General features: G+C 42.4%; 1 protein-coding gene across 1 annotated transcript in view; it reads right to left on the bottom strand.

The window, feature by feature from the left end:
- The window catches only part of LOC308549588 (uncharacterized protein C1orf21 homolog), a 167,926-nt gene that overhangs the window by 10,887 nt on the left and 138,430 nt on the right, over positions 1-18,609 (bottom strand). Inside the window, exons 4-5 of the mRNA XM_081122382.1 lie at positions 11,547-11,623; positions 3,492-3,552 (exon numbers count right to left, since the gene is read on the bottom strand). Of these exons, the coding sequence (XP_080978508.1) occupies positions 3,492-3,552; positions 11,547-11,623 (138 nt within the window). The remainder of the gene's footprint in view (positions 1-3,491; positions 3,553-11,546; positions 11,624-18,609) is intronic.

Here is an 18,609-nt window from a genome sequence, read left to right as displayed (position 1 = left end):
CTTCACATAAGGCTCGGGAGCCTGTGAGCTGTCCGGCACGACAACTACAGATGCCAACGAAATAACGGTTAGATAGCCGAGTAAAGTAACAACGAGGTAAAAAATAAATGAGACACTCTCATTGTCCCACAGGCCTTTTACTCTCCAAAAGAAAAAGAAAAAATAAATCAAACCGAGGTGATAAAGCTCTTTTGAAGTCTCATGATCTGATGAGCTCTCCCTTGCTCACCCTCGGATGGAGCTCAGTGACCCGGCCTTCCGCACACCAGCGCCGTGAATGGTGCCCTGTGCCCCCGGAGCTGTCCCCACTGCCTGCTGAATGGACCTCAAGTGTCACACCTGACCCCAGAAACACCTGTGTTCAATTCAGAAGGGCGTGACTCACAGCGACAACCGCAGGCTGGGGGTGATGGGTAGGGACTCCTCCCTCACTAAAAGAATTACACTTTTAAAGAAATTCACTTTTAAAATCGAGCTCCTCAGAAAAGGGGCTGTTTCCTACTTATTTTGTAGCCCACATTTCCTATTTATTTTTCTATCCTGAGTAACTAGCACAATGTCAGGTACTCAATAAGTGCTAAGTAATTTTTGTTGCTGTTGTTAACCCCCACCCAAGGATATTTCTTCCATTGATTTTTAGGAAGAGTGGAAGGGAAGGAGGGAGAGGGATGGGAGACAGAGAGAGACATTGAATGGAGAGAGACACATTGATTGGTTGCCTCCCGCATGTGCCCCAACTAGGGCCAGGGATCGAACCTGCAACCCAGGCACGTGCCCTTGACCGGGAGTCGAACCCTTCGGTGTGCAGGCCGACGCTCTAACCACTGAGCAACACTGGCCAGGACCCTAAATAATTTTTTAATGCATTTTTGAAACTTGCTTTTTTGTGCCACCATTAACTTCTTAGAAAGCCACTGATCTATCTGTGATGTGAAGTTTAAGTGTAGCTCAGCACTGTGACAATCTCTGAGTTAGAATACTGTAGTCCCAATTAAGTTTCACTATAAATATTAAACCATTCAATGGTCCTGGTTTCTTTGTACTAATGGTACTTTTACATCTGTCCTTTAAAAACTTATTATTTTAATTTTTATATCTATCTTGAGAGAGAAAGAACAGAGATTTCTTTCATTATCAAGAGAAGAACTGAAAGGTAAATTCAGACCAGGCCTTATAGACATTCAATAAACACCAAGGATGAATCAAGGAAGGGCAGGTTTAAATCTCCATGGGTTCAGTCAATTTTGCTTCTCATCAACTTCAGGGAGAAAAAAGCAATTCCTGGACATTTCTGAGACAGATTAAACCTCAAAACTCAAGGCCTCACAGAATGACTGCAATTTTCAGCATCACACTCTAAGTTTAATTATTTTTAAAAATCAACCCTATAAGACCTAAAGAATAATTTGAGTTGCATTTATGGTTGTCCTCATGCTAGCTTGGACCAAAGACATATTTAGCAATGGTTAAAAAGTTAGGAAAATAATTTTAAAGAATCCAATTTCCAACTTTGGCTATATAAACTGTGGCGAAGATTATATTACGCCAAACACGTATATTAAGAAGGAACATTTTAAACTTTGCAGGCTCAATGTTTAAGTCATACATAGGACACATGTTCACAATAAAGGATGAGCTTTAGATAAGAGAAGAGAAATGGAAAAGCTTGGTTAAAAGAGGAAAGAAAATCCCTCCAGAAACCTGTAACTGGCTGCATGCCAGATTAAATGACAGCTCTTGGTTGAACTAGATTTATCAGGTGATCACTTAGTAAGTTACATAATGTCTAATCACTGAGTTGGACACCTGAGACTAATATAATATTGTATGTCAACTGTACTTGAAAAATAAAAAGTTATTTAAAGTTTTAAAAAAAGTATTCAATAGTGGGAACACTTGTTTATGTTGAATCCACAAATGAATTTCAGTTTTGAGTAAAAAGAGGTAGAATTTCAATTACAGAAACACACCAGAAAGGAATTAGGTCATTTTAATGCCTTATCAGATTTGAGTATGCTGTTTAAAAGATAAATTATAATTCGGGTTTCAGTTTTTACAGACTATCTCTGACTACTAAGCAGATCTTTTTGTTGCCAGAAGGCTAGCAGAGGAAAAAAATCCAAACAAACTGAGAAAGAAAAGATCTTCACCAAAACAGTGGGAACAGATATTTCTTTTTATGCTTCTCTTTACTAAAACAAAATGTTATCGGCAAGTTGAACAGCTTTTGAGCCAATATGTGAAACTTGGTAATTACTCCTGGATGAAATTTTTGATCTAAAAAGTCATGCATAAGCCAAATTTAACTAAAAATAAAAATAAAATGTTATACTCCTAAATGAGTTTTTTCGCACAGCCAGGGAGAGACATAGACTAAACTACCACTTAAATTCATTATCCATCTTTATTTTCACATGGGTGATATTTGCTGGTCTTTTAGAGGTGCATTAGAAGATTATACAATTATTCTTAGAGCGGGGTCAGCTGCTGAAATGCCGATGTGTTTAAGGCTTCTTCGTTATCTTCCACTGAGTGATACATATCATAACTGAGGAATTCATGGAGCATTGCCCAGATAAAAGGACCACAAAAAGTAAAAAAGAAATAAAAATTTAAACAGAAAAATTTTCAAAGGTAAAACTGGCCTGTGATGCCTTCCTATCTCAACGACATATTCTGAATTTAAGATTTTACTATTCTGTATAAGCTTTCAAGTGATAACACTCGATTTAATAGTTAAAATTCACCCCTCTGCAGGGATGAACTTAAATGCTCTAAGTATGTAAGCCTGTAATGATTACCACAGTCCATACTTCATTCAGTTGACTGGCATACCCCACACTGAGACCCTAAGTATGGGTCCAATTTGCACATGGATCAACCATCCACCTCACTGCCAATGTAAAATCCACATATTCCTAGAGCAGCAATTTGGAGACTCTGCTTTGGAGCCACAGAGAAGTGGGCTAATAATAATAAAAAAGGTTATTATTATTAGTATTGCAAACCTGGGTAAGTTACTCAAGCTTTCTGAGCTTCAGTTTCCTTACCTGTAAAATGCAGATAATTCATGTCTCTTAGTCATAACCCTGAGGTGGGTATTGATTGCAACGTGTACACGATGTTGGTAAAGAACTCAGCAGTGTCGGGCACTAGGTAAGTTTTGGCAAGTCCCTTCTTTCTTGCAGTCTGAGGTCAGAGCAGGGCACCAAGGGCAGACAATACACAGTGATGGGAATGCTGTCCCTAGACAAAGGTGCTTACCAGTCTCTCTATCTGGTGTTGTGCACTTTAATTAATGGGTCAGTGGTAGCCCAGGATCCTGGGCAGCTTCATTATACATGAAACATTCTTATAGCCACTTTAGTTTTAACTCTCTCTACCCTGCCCCTTCCAAAAATAACTTTGTGACACAGGAACCAGAAGACTATCACCCTCACTCACGAGGCAATGAGCGTTGAAAAATGTACTTAATTTATTTTACTCCGTACCTTTTCGATTTTTTCATCCAGCATTCTGAAGAATTCTTGTTGGCTCTCAGAGATGTGCATGCTGAAAAACAAAGAGCAGTGAGTGCATATTTCAATGTTTTCTTAAACCTCACTCCCTCAAGAAACATGCTGAGTCCCTAAGCTCGGAGGCAGGCATTTATTATTGCAGTCTTCCCCACAGAACTACTCTGAAGCTATAGTAAGACTAAGCGTTATTATAGCAATCCTACAAATGCATTGCATAACAGCCTATCAGTGCCTATGATTTAAGAAATACAATTTCCTGTCAATGTACATGTTATTTATAGTGATGGGACTGGGAGATGTGGGGAATTTTTTCTTCAGATACACATATAGGATTTAACGAAGGACAGGCAAGCTAGTTATTATATGGAAATGTGTGTTTTACAAAGGTTGTCAGCATCAGCGTGATAGTCAGCTGACTGTCTAGGTGTGGGCTGACAGTGGATGAGCTGAGAACTTGACATTGGCCCTGGGCGCCTTCTGCATCGGTGACAGCGAATGCACCTCCCGGGGACAGAAATTCCAGTGAAATAAAGGAAAAGTCAGGAGGCAGGTCTGGATAGCACGTGCCCTGTGTCCTGCCCCATCTGACAGCATACTCGGTGAGATGAACGTGGTGACACGGGCAAGGAGAGCAGAGAGGATCCCCGACAGGAAGGGCAGGGGGAGGAAGGGGCCTTGCACGGAGCATGGTTTTAACGACCAGAGTTCTGTGGGTCCCAAGGAGGTTCAGGATGCTGGGGTGAGAGACACGTTGCACAGTGTTTCTTTCACTTACTGGTAGTGTCGATTGGTTGCCGTGGCTGGGAGGGGGGAGAAGAGAGAGTGGCTCTGGAATAGTTTCTTCCCTTCAAACCTAGGTGTGTGAGCAGCCCGCCTGATATAGCCCTTAGCATGATGTCTCGTCACTGGGGCCGCAGAGAGCGACACAAGTGACCCCAAACCCTTCATCCCTCCCATGACAGACAATGGGGCTCCAAGGAGGCTTTCCCCTGTGTGTCAAGCCAAGATTTAAAATCTGGGAGCACAGCGACATCAGCTCTGATATTAAAGGAAAACAATAAAAATATCTGAGCCGTGATCAGCTGCACGGGTATAAAGCACGTTCACACGGGTCGTGTAATTTTTGCTTCCTTCCAATGCTCACTGAAATCAGGCGAATGAATGCCCGGTTTCGGAAACAGGCCAGCTCACTGCAGGTTAGGAAGGCGGGCAGTCTGGGGAGACGAGAATTTAAACAGTCTCCCCTCTCTCTGGCCGGACAGAAAGCCACTATGCAGAGCTGCGTTTTCCCAGATTCCTCATGTCAGACTTTGTCCAGTGCCAAACTTTTTTATTTGGGCCACTTTGGATGCAAACCTCCTAAACTGTATACTCTCTCCTAGAGGCTCTACCCCAAACCTTACTCAACTTCCAGTTCCAGGAGCTGAAATCACAACACTCTTCTGGGAAACCCCAGAGCCTTCTTTAAGCAAAACCGCCTTGAACTCCAGGCGTTTGCTCTCTGCCTGCTTTTGAGCTTTTTCTCTCGTTTCTTCTTGTCAGAGGAGGTATCGGTCCTCTTTTGGTTTCCTTCCCGGTTGCTGCTTCTACCCGGTGCTTGGAAACAGCACAGCCAAATTGTGAGAGTTGTGTCTGCAGGGGGATTTCTTGTGAGCCGGGAACATGAATATTCTGGCGCACACTGGGGCTGCTCAGACATTTTTGGGGCATCCCCCCTCTTGGCCAAGCTCTCTGCAGATAAGGCGGCTAGACAGCTCTGGGTCCCAGATAGGAAAGGCAGGAATATATAATCTCTTACTACAGATAACTATATATATATATATATATATATATATATATATATATATATATATATATACACACACACACACACACACATATAAGTTTCCCTAATAAAAGAGACCTGATAAAAACAATATTTTTTGGATTTTATGTTCATCGTGGGAACTTTTGTATTAAATTTTTTTATAGCATATATTGCCCTGCATGTAACAGGAAGGCAATAAATGGCATTAATTGACCATGTGGTCTCTATTTAAATGCATGTGATTCATGAGCTCACAGAGGCAGCCCAGTTTGTTAGCAGGGGTGAGGCGCAGACCTCTGATTCCCCATCTGTAAAACCGGCGGCCAGTCTGAGGTCCCTTCCGGCACTAACATTCTAGAACTATTACTAACTTCCACTCACTCCTTTATTGAACTATCACAACATGAAAACAAGGATGGGTGGTTAGTACTCGGCATATGCACTTGATGGGCAAGGGGAAGTCTCAATTCAAGCAACTCTCCAGAGGGGTCTGCCTTCCCGTGTTCAAGGATGCCCAGGCTCGCTTAAGAAAAACAACACAAAAAACCTCACAGACACGGACGACAGCATGGTGATCACCGGAGGGAAACGGGGGTGGGGAGGGAGAGGAGGGTAAATAGGGGATAAACGGTGATGGAAGGAGACCTGACTAGGGGTGGTGAACACAATACAATAGACAGATGATGTTTTATAAAACTGTATACCTGAAACCTATATCATTTTATTAACCAATGTCACCCCAATACATTCAATAAAAAAAGAATGCCAGGCTCAGGGGTCCACATCAGGAGCTTAGGACCAAGGGTGATGGTGATGGCCTCAAGATGGTAAAGCAAAAACAAAAACCTCAGTGGTTGCAGGTTGGTGTGGTTTTACTACATGCTTTGTAATCATTAAAAACAAAAACGAGAAAGCAGGTATCCCTTGATTAAAACAAACTGGAGGAAAGCCGCCCAAGCCAGAATTAATTAGACAAGGCATGCATTTCCGACCCCACCTGGATCTGGAACTAAGTGCTAACCCTATCTGGGCTAGGGGTCCAAGTCGGGAAGTAAATACCACTTTCGCTTTCACCCGCGCCCTCGGAGGAGCAGTTCTAACCCAGCGAGGCAGCCAGCCCTCCATCGGGCCTGCCTCTAGGATCCCAGGCCTCACGCAGAAGCGCCGCCCGATGCTTCCTGCCTGAGAGCGGTCCCGCGGCCCTCCTGCCTCTGCCCCATGCAAAAACCTGCCGGGAGGAGTCACCCGCCAGACTGGGTCACCGTCTTGCCACCTTGAATACAGTACGTGGGCTGTGTTAGACGGAAAAGACTGAGTGGAAGGGTGGCTTATTTACTGTCAAATCCTGACGCTCTACACGAGCTCTCAGATAAGCTCCGTTGTCCCTGAAAGTGTGGCAGACACGGCCTGATGGCACGAATGCCTGCGCGAGGTCCCTGTCATCTGTGCACCGTCTTAGGTAGGATGTACCTGAGATCCTGAGGCTTACTCGGCTGTCTTCCGTGGGTTCATTTCAGACAGAAGCCCTGAAATCCCTCCAACAGGGGCAGAGGAAGAATTTTTACTCTGATGAAATAAATTCACCTCTATCAACTGACTCCTGCTTAGATCAATGTGGATGCCCTCTTCTCAGATGGAAACCCCAGAAATGCAGTCGCGTTAATACGAGTTTTTATGTTCAAAGGTGTACACTGCACTGTGAGAAACAGTCCCTGGGTGACGGCTCGATTCCTGAATGCTTCCTGAGGCACAATTTGATGATCGTGAGTGGGGAGCCAGGAGAAAAAGCACATTGCTTTCTACCTTTCCTCAAGGTATTACAAAGGAGTAATTGAATTGTTTATGATTTAGTTTAAAAAGTATGAATACTTGATGCTAAATTAGATCTAAAAATCTTTCATAAAAGCCTGTATGTTGGTACCTGATTTAACTAATAAAGCTTAACAATTTCAGTAATTCCTGTTTCTCTCTAATAACCACAACCCAACCTGGGAAAACCCAGCTCCCGCGGAGGACTTCCTGTGGCCCCAGGTGATGTTGGCAAAGCTATTGTGGGTTGACCCCGAGCCAGCCAAGGCTCTTCTTTCTGTGACCTCTCAACTTCGTGCGACTAGAGATGACAACGTGATGGAATCTTACTGACAAGTAAGCAATTGAACAGAAAGAAGGCAGGCAAATAAGCTTTTGAGCTCAAAGGCATGTGGCTTTCATGTTCAATGACTTAAAAAAAAGTTCCCAAATAGTAAAAACTTAAGCCAGAAAAGTTATGAGAAAGCAAGGTCCTAATTCCTTAATACGTCACCTGCAAAAGTGAAATTCAGTTACTCGGTGGGTTCTCGGCAAATCTTGGCCCAAACATGGTTATTTCTTCATGATCATCATTATTTTTCAGTTGGACCTCAGGGCAGTGGGGTTAATCCTAATCCTTACATCAGAACACACCCTTGCTTGTAGCTCATGCATGGCTCAGGCTCATTTTTACTTAATTATTATTTTTAAATAGTATAATAAACACCCGCGAAACCAAAACAAAAGGCAAAAGCTAGGGCCTTGTCAACAACCTAGAGCTAATTTACCTCCCGTCCTGACTTCCTTCAGTTGCTTTAACTTTATAAAGTGTGCATCACGCTCTACGCAATCTCTCAGGGCTTACTCATTTCGTCTGGTATTACATGACTAGGTCCATCCAGCACTGTGCATTGCTGCAGTGCATTCATCTAAACCAATTTAAATATTAACTTTAAATGCTCTATTAGCTTGAATATTCCACTGTGTGAATACAGTGGAACTAATTTTCCCCACTTTCTTGTGAAAGGGCATTTGGCTGATTTCTGATTATTAAGGCGTTCTTACCAAGCCCCTGCGATAAGCACTGGGTGCACATTATTTCATTTATTCCCCAGTCCTGTGGGACAGGATTGCTCATCTCCATTTTACTTTGAGAAAACTGAAGCTCAGAGACATCAGGTCACTTGCCTGAGGTCACAAAGTTTGTAAGGATGTGTTTCACGTGTTGCATTGAATAAAGATGTGACAATTATCTGCCTTTGTTATTAATAGATCTGCCATTGTCTGGTATGAGACTGTCCTTCCACTCATGGGAAAAAACCTCTCATCTTATTTTATACAACTGCATAATAAATGCGTTTCCTTGATCCTGTGAGTCAGCAAGCAGGAAAAGTGAAACTCTTCTCCTGGGCCCCCCGGAAGATTTCTTATACAGTGGCGCCTTGGTTTTCAAACATCTCCGTTGGTGAACATTTCGGGTTGCGAATGCCGTAAACCCGGGAGTAAATGCTTCGGTTTTCGAACACTCCTCGGAAGTCGAACATGCCCCACGGCTTCCGCTGAGGGCAGAATCCTGAGGCCTCTCTGTCGGCTGTGATCCTCGGTTCTCGAACATTTCAGAACTCGAACGGGCTTCCAGAATGGATCACATTCGAAAACCGAGGCACCACTGTATTGAATTCCAGGAACCTGTTGTTCTGACTCACAGTTTACCACACACACACACACACACACACACACACACACACGAGCATGCTGCTGTGTGGAAAACAGGATGTTCTTCATAATTTTGATGTAAACACATGAGCCAATTTAATCAGGTTCTCTGAGAGCCTCAGCCCATGCCAGTTTGCGAAGCGGGCTGTTCCAGTGCGTCAAAGTTAAATTAGTATTCACTCTAAATGAAAAAGAAATTCTCCTTAATCCAGTCTCTGCTTAGAACTCAGAGATAAGGGAAACATTTAAAAATAGCATGTATCAAATAGCTCGGATGAAAAGATGATTAGGTTCTGTCATCAGGTATCTGCTGTTCCCAAAGGCAGATACAGTCAGTGCAGATAAAAGTGATTCCCAGGGCAGTGAGCTAGGGAGGTCGTGCCGTTATACTGACATTGTAAATGATAAGTGGATTTTAAAATGTCTAGTTTTCTGTGAAGGTAAAAGTTTAATCCCTGCCTGGCCGGTGTGGTTGAGCGCTGACCCATGTACCAGGAGGCCCCTGGTTCGATTCCCGGTTAGGGCATAAGCCTGGGTTTCGGGCTCGATCCTCAGCAGGGGGCGTGCAGGAGGCAGCCGACTGATGTGGATGCTTCTCTCTCATCGACGTTTCTCTCTCTCCCCTTCTGTCTCTCTCTAAAATCATTAAAAACATATTTTTAAAAATGAAATCCTTGAGCTCATTCACCACCCCCTGAAGAGTCCTAATTGCCACATCACAGTAGCTGTGGCTGAAGCAATGCCATAGACACTGACCAGGTTAAAGTGATTAGGATCTAGGTTATTTTTGTCTCGTTTTCCTGCGAGGAATCAGAGGTAACACAATTTCTTCTACTTATGGTTTTGACTTGTGAGGCAACTATTACATATATGTAACGGTCAAATTTATTTTGGAATGGGGTGATTGTGTCGAATTTACTAATGTGATTTGTAAAGGGAATATATTAACAAATATTTAGGGGAAACACCACAAAAAAGTGTCTTTGAAGAAAGGAGAGGTAGCTTTCATGTCACACGAAGTCCATTTTATCACTAAGGTAGATTCAGTTCTAGAACAATCTAGAAAACGACTCATTATTCGCTTTAACTTCTTAATTGTGAAACACATAACACAGAGAAAAGAAAACATATAATGTTCTTTGTCCATTTTTAAACAAGAATAAAGGGACACCCATGTAATCACCAGTCAGATTAAGAATTAGAACCCATGGTCCCACTGTCTTCCACCCAGAAAGAACCGCTATTCTCAATTTAACGCCTTTTCATTTCCTTGCTCGTCTTATTTTACCACAAATACATATATAATATATTGCTTGGTGCTGCCTGTTTATGAACTTTATATGAATGAAACTCTATGTAGGGAGGCACTACTACTTACTTTACTGCTGTAACCTTATGTTCGTGAGATTCTTTCATCTTGGTATGTGTAGCTATAGGTTGTCTTTTTTCACTGATATGTTGTATTCCCATCATAAGAATATGCCACATTTTTGTTAGCAATTATACTTTCTTAAAAGTTTAAAAAAATAATTTTAAATTGATTTTTAGAGATAGAAGGAGAGCGAGGGAGAGAAAGAAACATCGATCAGCTGCCTCCTGCACAGCCCCTACCGGGGATCGAGCCCGCAACCTGGGCATGTGTCCTGACTGGGAACTGAGCCAGCAACCTTCTGGCACATGGGACGATGCCCAACCAACTGAGCCACACCGGCCAGGGCTAGTCATTATATTTTTGATGGACATTCGGGTTTTACCTTCAAGAGCTCACAGAAACAGTGCTGCTAAGGATATTTCCGCTGGCCCACATATACAAAGAGTTTCTCTAGAGCATGTACCCGAGAGTAAAGTTTCTGGGGAGAAGGGATGTGTAGGTACAATTTTACTACATAATGTAAACTGCTTTCCAAAGTAACTATACCAGCTTAGATCCCCACCAGCAGGTGTTAGAGTGTCGGTCTTCCACATCCTGGTCAACGTTTTGTACTTTTTCGTATTCCTCAGTCCTTCCTGTTTCCTCTTCAGTGAAACGGTTGTTCATGTCTTTAGCCTGTTTTTCTATGAGTTCTCTGTCCTTTACTCATGGACTTGTAGAAATACTTTATATATTCTGCTAATCCAACTATTGTCAATGATATGTCCTGCAAACGATTCCATCATTTTGTGGCCTTTTACTTTCCTACAGTATATTCAGATAAACAGAAGTTCTTAATTTTAATGTGGTCACCATAATTAATCTTTTTCCTTAAGATCTGCATCCTTTCCCTACCCCAGAGTCATAAAGACATCCCCCTTTATTTCCTTCTAACTCAGGGATGGGGAACCTTTTTGCTGCCAAGGGCCATTAGGATATTTATAACATCATTCATGGGCCATACAAAATTACCAACTTAAAAATTAGCTATGAAAGAAGCTCCTAGATTTGCTGAATTTCGAGTCCTGCCTGTGGTTACCTTGGCAGGGCCAGACCAAATGATTTCTCTGGCCATATAAGGCCCGTGGGCTGGATGCTCCCCACCCCTGTTCTAACTGATCATTTAAATGTCATATACTGTAGGACTGTTTTTGGATTTCCTATTCTGTTCCTTTAGAACAAACTACACTGGTCGTAATTAACAAAGCTTTATAATAAGTCTTGATTATCTGACAGACAAAATGGAACTCACTCTGAAAATATTTTTAGCTTTAAAAACAATATAGAGACAGGAACTAGAACTTACTTAGCTCTGGGTTGATGAACTAATCCCGGAATCTCTTTATTCGTTTTAAGTCTTGCATTTGAACTGGCACTTTTTTCCTGAAACACACAAACACATACATGTAAAAGACAACATGAGAATCAGCAATTTAGCAACAGCACCAATTTTCATCACCGAAATGCCGGATGTGTTTGGGACAGTTGGTTACTTCACAGGGACCAAAATCCTAGCAAAGATGTTACACGGTCCAGGTAGAACTACCAAACATTTTAACAGGGAACGTTGTCATGAAGAGAGAAATTAGCTTTTTAATACAGCTATGACTCTGTCTAGAAAGTAATGTGCAACTGGTATTTGATTTTTAGTTTAAGTTACTGAAAACAGTAAGAATCAAAGAACAGAAGATTCTAGGGTCAAAGAGAGCAGAGGAGCACAGTCACAGCCATTGCCGACTTGCCCAGGTTAACTGACTTCAGGGTGTTTTATTTGTAAAAAACAACGGTAGTTACCGAGGCATAAAGTTTGCACCAGGCTCTAGAGTGTCTATGCCTGTGTTTAGTTATGACAAGAGCATGACTAAAAATAACCACCATTTTCCACCCACAACAAACATTGGAATTGGATTCAATTGAATTAATAAAATTCAATACTAGCCTGTATTCAAGAGGCACTCTCTGGCTGTTAGCCTAATCTGATTTCTTATTCCCAGTAAACCAGCAGATGGGAAGGAAACTCTCTCAAATCTTAAAATACCAATATATCAGTAAGCACTTTTTGAAAAAAAAGTCAAGGTGCTTTATTCCTTGCTCACAAAACACACCCCTAAAATAAAAGGAAAGACTATTCTAAACCAATTTAAGAAGTTACTATATACACTCAAGGAACCAGAGATGTGGCAATAATTAAAGACCCAGGTTAAGGGGAGGAATGAAACTCACATAGGCCAACGCACCCTTCTCACCACATGCAAAGCGATGTGGGAAGGCACATAAAAGAGACGGTCCCCCAAAAGAGGAAGGGAGAGGGAGAGGGAGAGAGAAACATTTATGTGAGAACACTGATCAGCTGCCTCCTGTATGCACGCTACTGGGGATCACGCCTACAACCCAGGCATATGCCCTGACTGGGAATCGAACCAGCAAACTTTTGGTTCATGGGAAGATGCTAAACCAACTGAGCCACACTGGCTAGGGCAAGGCTTTCTTTATTTTAAAAATGTGATTTATTTGGATTTGTTCTTATATTTCCTTGTATCCCTCAGAACAGCTAGTATCTTGCTGCACAAAACATTCATATGCCTACTGGTTAGCTGCATTTGCATCAATAAGTCAATTCTCTATTTGCCTATAGACATCATTTAACTTCTACTCGGGGTACTTATTGGGGAAGGGGAGGTTTAAAGAGATGTCTTAAAAACAAACAAACAAAGAAACAGACAAAGCCAAGAAGAGCTGGAGGAAGAAGGAGCCTGATGGGGCCTCAGATGGAGCAGACTCAGCTGAGAGGGCCGTGCCAGGGACAGGAAGATAACTAAACTGGGAAGTGATGGAAGAAGTAACTAAGATATTGCTTCCCTTGGCAAGAAACATCTGAATGGTATTCGACACTTACAAACTAAGAACCTAAAATAAACTAAGATGAAGTAAGACTAAGCTGAAGCCACTGAGAGGGCCCTCAGCAGGCAGTTTATAGAGCAGTGTTGTTTTTTTAAAAATTTCAACATTGTATTTATCATTTATATATTTATATAAGTATTAATATTTATTATATATATCTTAAATTTTATTTACCCATTAAAGTTTGCATTTAACATTATTTTGTGTAGTCTCAGGTGTATGGCGTAGTGGTTCCAGGGAGCAGCACTGTACATGATCCGTTCATGTTGGTATCAGAATCGGCTGGATGTGCATTAAAATACATATCTCCAGACTCCACTCAACCCCCCTGAGTGTGAGTCTCTGGGATCCATGCCCAGGAATCTGCATTTCAAACAAGAGGTCCGGTGATCTGAACTAAAAAAAAAAGTTTAAAAACTTCTATTTCAGAGAAGAGATACCCTTCACGCTTCGGGATACCCCACCGGTTGGTTTTCCACACAACAGTTTTCAAACCAAGCACTGGGGTTCTGCAGAGCTGCCTTGGGGTCAACAGAGAGGCCCAGCAAGGCAGAAACCCCTTGAACGGTTTCCTACTCAGGTGTTCCGTCAGTTGGAAAAAAGCCTCCATCTCTCCAAAGGGTTTGCAAACTAATGTCAGGGAGTGACAGGTTTATTTAAACAGCAAATCAAGCAGCTTTCTCCTCTGCTTGGAATAATCTCATTTCTTCATGAACAGAATATGCTTGTCAGTGTCTAGAGTAAGTTGTCTTCTTCCTAGTTTCTCTGATGCTGGAGACGGTCAACCCACCTGTATTTATGCTGCTGTTCCCCAACACCTGGGTGGCATCTCCCAAAGGAAAAGTCAGAACACCCAGAAGAACTGACAGCTTCTTTAAAAAATTCCCTTGAACTTCACCTCCCTGTTGGCCAGAGATGAAACCTCTTTTTCTTTCTCACTTCTTTGTGTTGTCCCACTGAATCTGAAAGGACTTGGGCAGCGGCAGCCCTGTGAGCTTCCCTGAATTTGTTCTGGGTTGGAAGTGTGGGAGAAATCTCGTTTTCTTTTTCTGGGCCCAGAGGTATAAAGAAATCCCAGGGGCCAGATGGATGCAGGAAGCTGGAGGCCTAGAGAAAAGAAGTGGGGGTAGGAATAATAGCTCCGGAGACTGCTAACGAGGGATCTACACAGACAAAAGATGCAAGAGCACTGACCATGAACTCTCGAAGCTTCCCACCCTACACACAAACTGTGTTTTTGTGTATATTTGAAACACTGCATTTCAGAAAGTACATGAAAACTAGAAAAGGTTATTTATTAACTAGAATTAGGAGATTTAGGGGGATGCGCACATATTTAAAAAGTAGAAGCACATTTGGCTATAAAATAAATGAGTAATCATTCCAGCTTTTGGGGAGTAACCCACAGAATGCACTCTGCAAGGAAACAGTCTCATTTTGATGTTTTATATGTGATTTCTCAAGTGGTATTAACATGAGTTAGGACACCGCCTCCTTCAAATATAAAGGAATTTTATCTTCTGTCTTTTGAATGATGCTGATCAGCTGAGTCAATAGTCACTCTGTGAGAATTTTTGAATGTTAACAAGTGACACGGCCCAAGCTATGAGGTGCCACCGCTGATCGGGGCCCACCAGTATCACAATGACGTGAAGTCACTTTCTCCGTGATAAACTACCTGGCCAAACAGATTATTAGAATTAGTAGTATTTTGTAAGAATTATCTAGTAGTGATGAAGTTGGCATAAAAAGTCTCCGCTTTATGAAAATTCTTTTTCTATAAATTAAAATACAGCCACGTCTCTTATTTTATATCAAGCGAATGTTATGTGGGGCAAATCAGTTTTAAAGTACTCAATATTTTTCACATAGTTGCTTCTCAAGGTAGATTGAAAATACTTAAAATTATCTTTAAAAAGTAAATAGTGCTGTAAGAAATTGCTCAGAACTGATCTAATTGTATACCAACCAATCTAAAACAAAGGCATTAAGATACCACATCACTGATGAAAAGGAGGAAGCTATACTGTTGTTATAAATGACACTGAGAACTCTGAGTTAAGGATATTGTCAACGAGATGATGAATCCCCAAGTTTTTCCAAGAAGTAACATATACACACCCAGAGAATGAATGTATCAGGAAGAACCATATTTGATTCTTGCCCAAGACGTTTGTATCAGTCAGGACAGGGTAGGTTGTGTTGCAATAAAAAACCACCCCCAATATCAGTAGTTCAATAACATACAACTCTATCTCTTGCACATGCCACATGCCCAGGTTGGCAGGAGGGCTCTGCTCATCCTACTCACAGTGGAAATCCATAATAGAGGAACCTCCCGGCCCACTCGTCACCAAGTCACTGTTTAATGGTACTTAAGTGCCAGGCTGTGCTAAGGAACCTGAGATATTACCCTCATCCACTAAAAAACAAGTAAGAAAGTGAACAGATGTTTCAAAGTCATAGAAGTATGGGTGGTGGAAGTGCTTTCGATGACACCTCACTTAGAGGAGGTCAGGGACGCTTCTTGGAGTGGGAACCAGGCAGGGCTGGGTCCAGGGGAGGAATGTACATCCTGGCAGGAAAGGAGAGAACATGGCACTTGCTGAGAGCCATAAAGAACCTGGTACAGCCAGAGAGAGCCTGGGGTGCCAGGAGGGCATATGAGAGATGCTGGGGTGCCGTGGGGAGGGGCTGGGCCAGGAAGGGCTCATGCGTGGGCATTTGGATTTTCCCAAAATGCCAGAATTGGGTTTCAGAGGTGAAAGCAGAGAGGCAGTCAGGAAGCTGTGTCAGTAAATCAGAAGAGGGTCTATGAAGAGCTGAACTAAGCCAGGAGAGGCCCAGCAGAGCAGATCCCAGGAGTCTGGGCTCTGGGGTCAGACGGCCTCTCGGCTTCCTACTGTGTGAACCCTGAGCAGATTCCACAACCTCTGTGCTTCAGCTCCCTCACTGTGAAATGGAAATAAAAGTAGTACCTATTTCCCTGGGTTGCCTGCTGTACAGGAAGCGCACAACAAATGACAGCTCATAGTAGTAAGACAGCTGTTCTGGGAATAGAGATGAAAACTGAGTTGCCGAGAGAATTACTGAGGTCCACTCCATGCTAGGCACCTTGCTAGATTTTAAGAGAAACAATAAGAAAAAGACAAAAAAGACAAAGAAGAAAAAATTTGCTAATGTCAGAGAAAAAACTCAAATGCTAAATTATAACATGATCATTGATAAGATTTGAGGTCAACTGAACGTATAGGGTAGATGGAAGAGCAAACGGTATAGTCAGAGTGACAGCCCCAGACTTCTGCTTGGCTGACAATTGTTTCTCAGTTGCTATAATGTGTAATGGATGGGTTGATGGTCCAAGTGAAGGTCTCTTTCTGGGCAAACAAAGCAAAGGTGACATGGCTATTAAGGCAGAAACAGGGCTGGGCAAAAGCGCATTTTTCTTGAAGGGGATGAAACGTAAACTTCAGGGCAGAGAAGCAGTGCAGATGGAGAGAACATCTGTCTGAAGGTCGGGAGCTAGTTGGCTGACCTCACAGATGTGAATCTGAGCTCAGGCCAGATTGGATCCAGGGGGCCAGGCAATGGCTCCTCTCTCTTCTTGCTTGTCACCCTAGCTGGTCACCTTGGTTTCATTTTTTCATGGCCTTATGGCAACCCAGAGTCAATCCTTCCAACTCTGTGCCCCAACAGGCAGGCCCTCTGTCTTGTTAGCCCAGTGACACAAATCCCCTGCCTTCTGTCAGGTGTGACTCCTGGGTGGGGGAGTCTCTCAGCAGGCGTGAGGGGTTGCTGGGAGGAAAGAAGCAATAGTGACCATAACACCTTTTATTCTTCTGCCTGTGAACTCTCACTTTGAAGTCTTTTTCCTATTACTATACATATTTTAAAAATATATAGCCTGGCTGGTGTGGTTCAGAGGTTGAGCATCGACTTATGATCCAGGAGATGGAGGTTTGATTCCTGGTCAGGGCATATGCTCGGGTTGTGGGCTCGATCCCAAGTCTGGGGCCTGCAGGATGCAGCTGATCAATGACTCTCTCATCATTGATGTTTCTATCTCTCTCTTCCTCTCCCTTCCTCTCTCTGAAATCAATGAAGACATATTTAAAATAAATAAATAATAAATAAGTAAATAAATATAGACTCTCTGTTGCATGTATTGTGATTTTTAAAAAGTGTGTTTATTTTTAAAAAAATTTTTTTATGTTTTCACATACAGGAGTTTTGAGTTTTGAGTTTCTGACTGGTGGAAAAGAACTGATTTTTTTCATTTATTTCTCCTACCCCTTCTGTGATTAGTCCTGGCTAATTCTAAATTTAGCTCCCTGCCCATACACTCTCTTCTATACCTTCTGAAACCTTTCTCATCGGAAGTCAGAGTAAACAGAGGACACGGATGTTTTAATAGCACCCCAGGCTTGCAGGCCAACACCAGCGTCAACTCAGTCATGGTGTGATTATTTTACAATGTGGATGGATGGAGTCAGTCGCTGGATTTCTATACACAGTCTTGACAAGCAATAATCCCATCTGGCGTTGTTCCATTACTGATGTACTTTTAGCCCAAGGCTAGGAAAAGACTGGTTGCTTGTAGCTAGCATTTGGGTTGAAAAAGCTCTTTAAAATTGAAATAGGGTACTTAGGCAAGACAGAGTAAGCACCATTCTTTTTCCTCGTTAAAATTCTCCTTTTGGAGAAAGGGTGCTGCTAAAATATCTTTGTTCTAAACTTTGCAAACAGAATTGATCCTGAAATGCTAAAAGGGGTGTGTTTAACCGCAAATGTCTCTATTTGCTTTTCTTCTCAGTCTTTTAGAAGCTTTCTAGAAAAGTTCCCATGCTTTTCCACATTTCTTTCTCCACATGTGCCCTCCAGTTTGTGTTACGTGCCCATTAGACACGTGAGCCAAGCACTTACTGTTGATGTGGGACCATGATGGGACTGGGCCCCCCTGGGCAGCCTGACACCAAGGTGGGGAGAAAAGGCAAGGGCAAATGACCTGTCAGTTTTAATCTCTCTGAGGCTGTTTTATTAGGAGGCTTTCAAATGAGGGGTTTATGAATGATAGAGCTGAGGAAACCGGGTTTCAGCAACTTGCCCAAAGTCTCCCAGAGGGTTTGACCTCATGTCTTTCTGGTGTCAGAGCCCAAGCTGTAGGTCAGGACCACATGCAAGCATCCATGGTGAAATAATGGTAATGACAACTGTTGATCATCACTGAGCATTGACCATGTGATTTGTGCAATAGCTCTGCGAGACAGGTACTATTACTATTAACCCATTTTACAGAGGAGGGAATTAAGTCACAGAGTGGTTAAGGAGCCTTCCCAAGATCACAGAGCCCAGAAAGTCTGGCTCTAGAGGCTGTGTTCATAACAGTCCCCAAGGATAGTTCAATGTACTATGTCTACCTGGTGGATTTCCACAATCTACTTTAGGAACCTTCCCCAGATCTGCTCTTT

Source organism: Miniopterus schreibersii (assembly GCF_964146895.1).
Source record: "Miniopterus schreibersii genome assembly, chromosome: 19".
Classification (NCBI taxonomy): domain Eukaryota; kingdom Metazoa; phylum Chordata; class Mammalia; order Chiroptera; family Miniopteridae; genus Miniopterus; species Miniopterus schreibersii.
The sequence above is the reverse complement of the archived record's forward strand: the minus strand, read 5'-3'. Positions and strand labels throughout refer to the sequence as shown.